This window comes from Microtus pennsylvanicus, chromosome 7, assembly GCF_037038515.1.
Source record: "Microtus pennsylvanicus isolate mMicPen1 chromosome 7, mMicPen1.hap1, whole genome shotgun sequence".
Lineage (NCBI taxonomy): Eukaryota > Metazoa > Chordata > Mammalia > Rodentia > Cricetidae > Microtus > Microtus pennsylvanicus.
Genome location: NC_134585.1, coordinates 4,290,335 through 4,301,293, shown reverse-complemented (window position 1 = coordinate 4,301,293; position 10,959 = coordinate 4,290,335). Strand labels below are relative to the sequence as shown.

The window sequence follows — 10,959 nt, the reverse complement described above, 5'->3', positions numbered from 1 at the left end:
ATACTAGTTGTCAATCTTATTGAGCAATGCATTGTGCTTATATATTGTTACTTTATTATACAAATCAACTTCCTCGATGGGTCCTATTGTAACAAATAGTTGGCAGAATGAAAATTTTAATCCCAACTGTACATGCATGACTCAAAGCCACCCCCTCCCCAAAGTATCTCACACAGTCCGATTGATCTATATAATTCTCTAGGCAGTGGACTCTGGCCTTAAACTATCTACCCTCCCGCCTCCTCCTCCCAAGGGCAGGCATGACAGGCCAGTGCCACCACACCTGGTAGAAGACCATTTGTTTGTGTGTGCAATGCACGTTTGCTAGTGCACAAGTGTGTGGAAGCCAGAGATCATTGTCGGGTGTGTCATCTGCAATTCATTTATTTTTGGTGGCACCGAACCTGGTACTCATTGATTTGGGTAGGCTGCTTGTGATTCTCCTTTCTTTGCCATACCACGAGCCACTCCCCCCCCCTTTTTTAAAGAAATTATCTCCTGAAAGGCGCTGGTGGCACATGCCTTTAATCGCAGCACTCGGGGAGGCAGAGGCAGAGGCAGAGGCAGAGAGATCTCTGTGAGTTCGAAGTCAGCCTGGTCTACATAGCGAGTTCCAGGACAGACCAAGTATTTTACACAGAGAAACCCTGTCTCAGCGGGCAGGGGAGAAAGTATCTCATTATGCAGACGAGGCTACCCAACTGAGATTGGCACCTCCACCCTTGGCGGTCGGTCAGCCAGACCTTATAAGCGGGTGCGGAGTAGTTGATCTCAGGAGCTCAGGTCTTCAAACTTGCAGGCAAACAATTTATTAAGCCATGGCCCCGGTTGCAGGTCGTTTCTTACCCACCCGCTTCTCCATCCCTAGCTGTATCTGGCAACAGGCTGTACTGAAAAAATACTTGGTAATAGAACGGGCAAATGGGTCTCTCTACAGCTTTGTAATCTTCCTCTTCAAACGGGACCTCAAAGAGGTAGTTAGATACACTGCATACAGCATACAGTCATGCTTGGTCTTGGATTTTAAAGACAGAACTAGATTTGCCGAAATACCAGGGCTTGACCTGCATTTGCAAAGGATGGGTTTTGCAGCAAGGGTGGCGTTCATCCGGACCTGTGACTGATGCTTGTATGAGGCCACCTTTTATTTCCTGGAGACGCCATGCTAAAGTTGCATAACATAAGCAGTCATGCTAAACTCAAGTCAGAGGCCTGGGACCAAGCATTCACGGCCGCGTCCCTGTGGCAAAGTGGTCTTTTTGAAGAAGTCCTGTCGGAGCGGAGGAACACGAGCTGGCTCTAGGGTGCCCTTTGCACCTTGACCTTGCCTCAGTCTCTGTCCCTGAGGTGACTTCTGGTTCCCAATCAGCACAGTGGGGGGGGTTGCTTGTCACAGCAGGACATCCCGAGCTCGTGACTCCTCCCACGCAGCGTGTGAACTCGCGCGGGGACAGAGACCCGCCCAGGATCCGCCTCTTCGGCTTCCCATTTTCTTCGTCCCTCCCCCCCCAGCTCCGCCTCGCTGCGGTGAGGTCACGCTAGAGACGTCACTGGGTTATGACGTCACTAAGGGCCGTCCATCAGGGGAGAGGAAGAGGCGGGGCCCGAGTGGCCCCCCGCGCGTGCGCATTGGGCGCGGCGCGTGAGGAGGCGGAGGCGGCTGTGTTGCGAAGAGCGGCGGCGGCGGCGGCGGAGGAGGCGGGCGCTGGGGGGGGTGGGAGGGGGGGAGCTCGAGCTCAGAAGCCAGCGAGAGCGGGAGCGAGCGAGCGGTGCGGCGCGGCGCGGCTCGGCGCGCGCAGCCCATGAGGCGGTGAGAGGCCTGGGGCCTGCCTGGGAGCAGCGCGCGCGGCGCCGGCCAGCAGCGGGCCGCCCTTGGTGGGGCCCGGGCCCGGGCGCGGCGGCCGCCCGTGGGGAAGCAGGCCGGGGCGAAGGGAGCTTCGCGTCCGGGCCCCCCGCCATGGAGGGCATGGACGTGGACCTGGACCCCGAGCTCATGCAGAAGTTCAGCTGCCTGGGCACCACCGACAAGGACGTGCTCATCTCCGAGTTCCAGCGACTCCTCGGCTTCCAGCTCAACCCGGCCGGCTGCGCCTTCTTCCTGGACATGACCAACTGGTGAGCCGGCCCCACGCGGAGCCAGCCCCGAGGGAAGGAACACCCGAGCCCGCTGGCGGGACAGGGCAGGGCTGGGCAGGGCCCAGGCCGGGAGGTGGCAGGGGAGTTCGGGCCCGACGGACGTGGAGAGAGGGGAGAAGTGGTGGGATCGAAGCCAAGTTGGTGGACCTGGGACGAAAAGCCTGTGGTCTGGGAGTGGAAAGCACAGGAAACGAGCATTGTGGAGTATTTTCCTTTTACATAGGTGTTGAGAACTGGGGATGACAGGACCGTGAGGGAACTCGAGGGAGTGTGTTAGGTGCGGAGGTCGAACCTGGCCTCTGCACGGGAGAGATCTCGGGTCTTGTGGTGTCCGTCTGAGGAGAGATAAGGGGAAAACAACTTTTTCGGGGCGGGGGGAGCACACGCAAGTGACCGTCAGCTGAGTGCGTTGAGAAAAGTGGAGTCGTGCCAGGGAGACCGGAGATCTCATGGAGGACCTGAGTGTCAGACCCAGGGCAAGACCTAGGCAAAGTTCCGAAAGTGGTGGAAAGGAGCCGAGCTTGGGGGCGGGAACCTAGCTGGGGTTGGCTGGCCTTGGGAACTTTGACAAGCCTGCTGAGCGCCCGGAGTAGAGGGAAGACCGGCTTCTTTGACCAAGCCATTGGAAAAATGGAGGACGGTAACTTAGGCTGGGGACCAAGTGTTTTGGCTTGTTGGTTTGTACAGACTGAAGCGGGGCAGAAGACTATCGTATGGTAGCGACGTGTTTCTTGGCTCTGACAGCAGCACTTGCTGTTTCTGATAAGACTTTGCCCTGGTCTCCAGGTAGGGATTGTTGAGTTCACTTGGGGTGAGGGAGGAACTGGAGACCATTAGACTGCCTTTGAAAGGCTCCCAGGTGAAGCAACTAATCGGGATTTGGGTGAAAAGCAAGGAAGTGCGTGCCCTTTGCCCCGTGTTGGGCATTTGGTGTCCTGACTTGTGGAATCTTGTTTCTTTGGGCATCCCTCAAACAAACTCCCACTTATTTCCATGTTCACTAAGTGCCTCAAGCAATGCCTGAAAAGACGTTGTAAACTTAGATTTTTATCCCCTAGCCTAGCCCCCTTCTCCATGATCCCATGATGCTTATGTGTAGATGAGAAACGTGGGTGGACTGTATGTTTTTTTTTTATTAGTCTGGGGCTGAATTTTTAGGGTTTAGTACACTTGGAGGCATTGAATGCAGGATACAGTCTTTAGAGTCAAATAAGCACTTGCAAGTTCTGCTGTATCTTAAAAAAACTTAGAGGTTTATCTTTATTAGTTTTGTAATTATGTGTTAGTATGTGCATGTGTGTGTAGGTTCTTTTGGAAGTCAGAGGCATTAGGTACATTTGGGCTGGAGTTAGAGGAATTGTGAGCTGCTAGTAGTGGGTACTGGGAACTCCCCTAAGGCCCTCTGCAAGAGCAGTGTGCATTTTTACCTGCCGAGCCATCACCTCCTCCGCTTTTACCTTAGGTCCTGAAGATCTGATATAAGGATTGTAGCTTGCTTTCTGGGCACCAGCTAGCTGAGTTTGGTGGATATACAAACCCTGGAGACAGAGCGACAGATCTCTGTGAGTTGAAGCCAGCCTGGTCTACATAACCAGTTCCAGGACAACCAGTGCACATTGAGACCCTGTCTCAAACAACAAAATATTGTGACCATCAGCTGATGACTGAAACAGAGTGACAGGTCGTTGACCAAAGTGAGAAGGGATCATCTCTCTCTAGCGGGGCTTCTGAGAGTGCTAGCCTTGTGTTGAGTTCTTTGGCCTGCCTGCTTCCTCCCTCCCAGCTCTTTTTCCTCTTTTATTTACACTGGGAAGCTTGGCGTGTTGTGGCCAGTTTGTTAGGAAAAGAACTTTATTTTCCCCAGTTTCTCCTGATTGACCATTGAAATACTGAAGTCAGTTTTTAGTTCACTTATTGGTTTTGGTTTGTTGGAGGCAGAACCTCCACTATAGTCCGGGCTAGCCTCAAACATGCTGGGATTACAGATGTGAGTTGTCAGGCCCAGCTCAGTTTTTAGTGCTGCCAGTGTTTATTATTACAGTTATTCTGACTACAAAACCCACTTAGTTTTATGTGCCATCTAAGGTTGTTTTGGGGTTTGTGAAAAGTGAGGAACAGGTGAGGCACTGTGGCTAAGAAAAAGTAATTTAAGAACCTACTCCCCTAGCCAGATGGTAGTGGTGCACATCTTTAATCCCAGCACTTAGGGGCAGAGGCAGCCAGATCTCTGAGTTTCAGGCCAGCCTGGTCTACGGAGTGAGTGCCAGGACAGCTTTGGTTGGTTGAGTATAATTTCCTACCCGTGGAACTTTTTTCAGACTAGACACTGCGTTATGAATAAAGAATTTATAGGAAGCCAGGTATGATGGTACACTTAATCCCAGCACTCAGGAGGCAGAGGCAGGCAGATTTCTGTGAGTTCTGTCAGTCTGGGCTAAGTGAATACTTGTCCTGTATTCATCTCTAAACTCACTTCCCATTGTCTAACATATTCTCTTGTTTTTGTATTCAAGTGAAGTTCTCAGCATTTACCTTTTTGTGTTTTTGTTGTTGTTTTTATGTTTTGAGACAGGATTTTCGTATGTAGCCCTGTCTGTCTGTCTTAGAACTCTAGACCAGCCTGGCTTCTAACTCACAAAGATCCACCTGCCTCCTCAGTGCTGGCATTAAAGGTGTGCACCCCACACCTGGCAGCACTTTATTTTAGAGGACCTTAACTTAGAATCAGACATGGACTGATATGTGAACATATATATTTTTTCCCATACTAACAGTTGGGGGACCACGTTGGGTAGTCTTTTTTTTTTTAAATTTATTTATGTAGATGAATGCTTTATCTGCATGTACAACTTTATGCCAGAAGAAGGCATCAGATCCCACTATAGATGGTTGTGAGCCACCGTGTGGTTGCTGGAAATTGAACTCGGGACCTTTGAGCCATCTCTCCAGCTTCCAGTGTTGGCCATTATTAGGTTCATGCTGTCCAGTTTATTGTTAAAATCTCGAAGGCTATCACCAGGGTCTTCATGGAGCAGTGGGTTATTTTTTGGCTCACTGACTATATCTACCTTGGGTATAATAAGCAGATATTTTTCTAATCTCTGAGAAGGGTACCCCAGGCTGATCTTCAATTTGCTATGCAGTTTATGATGACTTTTACAAAAAACTAGCCTTTTACGGTCTAGTTTCTTGAGTTCTTTATATATTTTGGAGATCAGACCTTTGTCAGTTGCGGGGTTGGTGAAGATCTTCTCCCAGTCAGTGGGTTGCCTTTGTGTCTTAGCGACAGTGTCCTTTGCTTTACAGAAGCTTCTCAGTCTCAGGAGGTCCCATTTATTCAATGAGGCCCTTAATGTCTGTGCTGCTGGGGTTATACGTAGGAAGTGGTCTCCTGTGCCCATGTGTTGTAGAGTACTTCCCACTTTCTCTTCTATCAGGTTCAGTGTGTTCGGACTGATATTGAGGTCTTTAATCCATTTGGACTTGAGTTTTGTGCATGGTGATAGATATGGATCTATTTTCATTCTTCTACAGGTTGACATCCAGGCCAGCCTGGTCTTTAAGAGCTAGTTCCAGGACAGGCTCCAAAGCTACAAAGAAACCCTGTCTTGAAAAAAACCAAAAAAAGAAAAAAAAGGCTACACAGAAGAAATTCTGCCTCGAAAACAAACAACAACAAACAACAAACTCAACAAACCTTAAATTAACCCGTTTATTAACACAGATTGTGTTCTGCCACGTGGCTCATTACCCACCCTCAGTACGGTATATCCACCACAGTGTCTCTGCCTGGAAGTCCCACCTATCCTCCTGCCTAGTTATTGGCCTTTCAGAAAGTGCCTTAGGCAAGTGAGGAAGGACCTAGGCAGATCACACACAGTATCCAAAAAGATTCTCCCAGCATGACTGATCATAATCCCATTCTCAGTCACAGCCCTATATTAATGAGTTTCTGATCTGGTCTCTGGTGTAAAGATAAAACTTGATATTTCAGTCTTCTTTAAAAATAGTCAGGTTAAGTGGGAGCGCACCTGAAATCCTTGGAGGTGAAGGATTAGTAGATAGTAGATTAGATTAGATTAGGTCGTCCTCAGTTGTTTGAGACTTGCTTCAACCCTCCACTCCCCACCCTGTCCCAAAAAGAATGTTTGCTTTTTGTTTCTCGAGACAGGGTTTCTCTGTGTAGCCCTGGCTGCCCTGGAATTGACTCCGTAGACCAGGCTGGCTTTGAACTCAGGGTCCACCTGCCTCTGCCTCCTGAGTGCTGGAATCAAAGGTGTGCGCCACCACTGCATGAATAGGGTTTTCTTTTAAAAAATTGTGTGGGTTCTAATGTGTACTCTAACCTGCTCTTTAAGGACAGAAGGGTCTGGGTCTCCTGGAGCTGGCATTACATGTGGTTGGGCCCTGGAGCAGTGGCAGGGCCTCTTAATTTCTTCTCATTGCTCTTGATTGGCCTTGAACTTGATCCTCCTGTTTGTGCTCTGAGTGTCATCTTAGTTAAAGGAACATAGAGAAAGTGCATTGCTTTCTTGTTGAAGTGTCACCCCAGGACTTTCACTTCCAGTCACAGATAAGCAAGGACTGGCATCAAAGTCAGTGTGGGCATAGGTATGTTTATTTTATTTTACTACTTTTTCATTTTATTTTTTTTTGTGTGTCGGCGGGGGGGAGTGTGCATCCCGTCTCAATAGTGGAGTTCATATACAGCTTGTGGGAATTTGGGTTCGCTTCTGTGGTGGATGTGGATCTTGGTGATTGAACTCAGGTCGTGAGGTTTAATCACAAATGCATTCACTCACTAAGCCATTTTATTAGTCCCGGAGTCAGTTTCTTTACCAGCTCCCATCCACCACCAACCCAAACTTCTACTAACAGCAAAAACTAACTACCAGGGAGTATATTTTAAAGTTTTTAAGTTCTGTGCGTGTTTGGGTATCTATGTCATCATATGTACACGTGAGTGCAGATGCCCGTTGAGGCATTGGATTCCTGAATCTGGAGTTACAGGCAGTTGTGAGTCAGGCAAGGTGGGTGCTGAGAACTGAACTCTCAGATCCTTTGAATGAGAAGTTCTTTAACCACTGAGTCATCCTCCAGCCTCTGTCACTAGGCAGTATTTAAGCAAGTGTGTTGCCTGGTGGCAGTGGTGTTTAACCCTGGCACTTGAGAGGCAGAGGCAGGTGGATCTCTGAGTTAGAGGTCAGCCTTGTCTATGGAGGAAGTTCCCGGACAGGCTCCACAGCTACACAGAGAAACCCTGTCTGGAAGAACCAAAAACAAAACAAAACCAAAATACAAAAGCGACAACAAACAAATTTTTTTTTTTTTAAAAAAGTATGTTTTGGGCGGATGCTTTCATCAGTGTAGAAGCAAAGCAGGAAACTGTCGGTCCTGTTATGATTTTCTCTCTGATAGAAAATTCATTATCTGAAGTCATTGGAGGAAAGTTGCATGACACTTGGAGATTCCTGTGTCTACAGCTAAGTTACCAGGAAAGGCTCAGAGCACAGTTCAGGATTGTGTGCCTGTTGTAGAGTTGTGTTTGGATAGGGACGATGGGGGTTGTAAGTGACAAATTGATTGTTTTTGGTATAGAATATGGTACGTGGGTTGCTAAGGGTGAGGAAAATCACTTTCATAAAATTAACTCTTGTTTTGAGACAACCCTGAAGCTCACCTGACTCCCCTGCCTCTTACTACCTTTAGCTTGCTGAGGTCACGGGTGAAATCACCCCAGTGTGCTTACAGTGCTTTGCAGCAGTTACCTCAGAGGCAGCTGCACTCTGTATGCAGTTTCCCCCACTCCCTCTGGTCCAGACACCCACCACCATTACTGGCAACTGCCTTCAGTTCTGTTACCTCAGATAGAACTAGTTTATAAATAGGATGATAAAATACTTGACCTTTTATGTCTGGCTTCTTTCTTCCTTTCTCTCATCTCTGCTTGTCCGGTCTTTCTCTTTTCCTTTCCCTGTCCTCTAGAGCTTCACACATACTACTGAGTCTCTCATTGCATCCCACCCTTTGTGTCTAGCTCTTTTTTTTAATATTTATTTATTTATTGTGTATACAATATTCTGTCTGTGTGTGTGTCTGCAGGCCGGAAGAGGGCACCAGACCTCATTACAGATGGTTGTGAGCCACCATGTGGTTGCCGGGAATTGAACTCAGGACCTTTGGAAGAGCAGGCAATGCTCTTAACCACTGAGCCATCTCTCCAGCCCTGTGTCTAGCTCTTGTTTGGATTTACCACACCGTTTTCAGGCCACCTTGTTGTGTCAGTACTTGGTCCTGTTTTGTGCCTGAGTAATATTTCACTGCATATGCATATCACAGCTCTCACCTTGCTGGAGGGTATCTAGGTGCTTTTGCTCCTGGCTGGTGGGCTGGTGTGACTAGTGCTGTTTTGAGTGTGTCACTGAGCACCTGGTTCGCTTACCTGTCGAAAGTTTCCAGTGGGATTGCTAGGTTGTAACAGTCTAGTTTATGATAACACTTTTTTATGACTGGTTTTACATTTCTACAAGAGATGAATGAGAACCTGTCCTAGCTTCTCCACATATTCAACAAGTTTTTTGTTTTTTTTTTTGTTTTTGTTTTTTTAAGACAGCTCTGACTGTCCTGGATTTCACTCTGGCCTCTGACTCAAGACGTGCCCCTGCCTCCACCAATAAAACAGAATCATCCTAGTCAATGTGAAATAATACTTCATGATTTTTTTTTTAGTGTTTTATTGTATGCCTGAGTGCAGATGTGGGTGTGGATGCCACAGTGAGTATATAGAATTCATGATAATTTTTTAGATGGAACTGAAGTTAATAGGGCCTATATGTAAAAAAGACTACGCTTTGGTTTTCTGGCTGCCCAGACCCGAATAATCACATACAAAACGATATTAGTTACAATCTTGTTTGTAAATGGCTCAAGTGTATTCCTAGCCAGCCTTTTTTTTTAAAGATTTATTTATTCATTATGTATACAGTGCTCTGCCTGTATGTCCCAGAAGACACCAGATCTCATTACAGACGGTTGTGAGCCACCCTATGGTTGCTGGGAATTGAACTCAGGACATCTGGAAGAGCAGCCAGTGCTCTTAACCGCTGAGCCCCTAGTTAGCTCTTCCTTCTTCCTTTTTCTTTCTTTCTTTCTTTTTTTTTTGTTTTTTTTGGAGCCTGTCCTGGAACTAGCTCTTGTAGACCAGGCTGGTCTCGAACTCACAGAGATCCATCTGCCTCTGCCTCCCGAGTGCTGGGATTAAAGGCGTGCGCCACCACTGCCTGGCTTAGCTCTTATTTCTTAAATTTGCCCATTTCTATTAATCTGTGTATCACCATGAGGATGTGACTTACTGGGAAGGTTCAGGCGTCTTTCTCCTTTGGCAGCTATATGGCATCTCCCTGACTTTGCCTTCTTTCTCCCAACATTCAGTTTAGTTTTCCTATCTAGCTGTATTCTGCCCTGCCATAGGCCAAAGCAGCTTCTTTAATAACCAATGGTAATAAAACATATTTGTAGCATACAGAGGGGAGTCCCACATCACCTCTATGATGTGTATGTATGTACATATATATATATATGTATAATATATATATTTTTTGCTTAATGAACCATCTTGCCAGCACATTTCTTATAATCTGGATTCTCAATTTCCAATTAATAATATTGTAACTTTTATGTGTTTGTTGACCATTTGTACATTTTCTTTATGGAAATTTCTCTTCTTGTCCTCTGACCCTTTTCAGTTGGGTTTATGTATTTCCTGTGAAGTTATAAGAGGTCTTCATATATTCTTATACCACAAAAAGATCAGGACATAGCTGAGCTCTCTGGTCTAAATGCAGGAGGCCCTGCATTCAATTCCAAGAATGCAAGAGAAGCGGGGAAAAAGTGGGTCTTGCCAGTTGGCTCAGCAAATAAATTCTTGCTTTGAAAACTTGAGGACTTGGAAAACCTGGAGCCCACAAGATGAAGGAGAGCTGACTCCCAAAAGTTTTTTTAAAAATGAATTAGTTTATATTAAGTGTTTTGCCTGCATGCCTGGTACTGTACCTTTGAAGGCCAGAAGAGTCCATCAGATCTCCAGAAACTGGAGCTACTGGCAGTTGAGCTACCGTATGAATGCTAGAACTGAACCCAGGTCTTCTGCAAGAGCATCCAGTGCTCTTAACTTCTGGGTCCTCTCTAATGGTCCTCTCTAGTTAGTTGAAGTTTTTTCTCCTTTTAAACTTACATCATAGACCTTCAATGTGATAGGAGGGTTTAGAGTAAAAGTGTGTGCTTAGGCTAGTAGTCCTGTGATGCCTACATTGTTGGCACTGGGAAGGTTTAAGTGCAGATGTGTACACATAGACTCACTCTTACGAATCTTCAAGTTGCCTCAACATTTTCCTTTTTCAATGAGAATTTCTAGTTTTCTAAAATCTTAAAACTCCAGCTAGCAAACATCCTCCAAAATAAGACAGTCTTTTACTTTTATATTACACTTTTAACTATTTGGGGGATGGTTGTTGTCCCATGTGCCTTCTGTTAACTCATCTAACACAGATCAAAGCGTCAACCTCTGTTGTATCTGTACTGAATGTGTACAGACTTACTTTTTAAAAAAATATCTGCCAAGTGGTGGTGGCGATCAGAGCTCCAAGTTCAAGGCCAGCCTGGTGTACAGAGTGAGTACCTGGACAGCCAAGACTACCCAGAGAAACCCTTTCTCAAAACAAAGCAACAGCAACCAAAGTCTAGAAAGTTCTATAAATGGCTGTTAAAAAAAAAACAGCAAACAGTTCATTACAAAGGTGCCAATAATGAAATCCAGTGAGTCCC

The 10,959-nt window shown here is 46.6% G+C and overlaps 1 protein-coding gene across 3 annotated transcripts in view; it reads left to right on the top strand.

The window, feature by feature from the left end:
- Positions 1 to 1,716: 1,716 nt before the first annotated feature.
- The window catches only part of Ilrun (inflammation and lipid regulator with UBA-like and NBR1-like domains), a 68,430-nt gene continuing 59,187 nt past the window's right edge, over positions 1,717 to 10,959 (top strand). For 2 of the 3 annotated variants that reach the window (XM_075979667.1, XM_075979666.1), the window contains exon 1: positions 1,815 to 2,115. In XM_075979667.1, coding sequence (XP_075835782.1) covers positions 1,958 to 2,115 — 158 coding nt within the window. In that variant the 5' untranslated portion in view covers positions 1,815 to 1,957. Of the gene's footprint in view, positions 2,116 to 10,959 lie in introns of all 3 variants that reach the window. The other variant, XM_075979668.1, reaches the window with a different exon arrangement.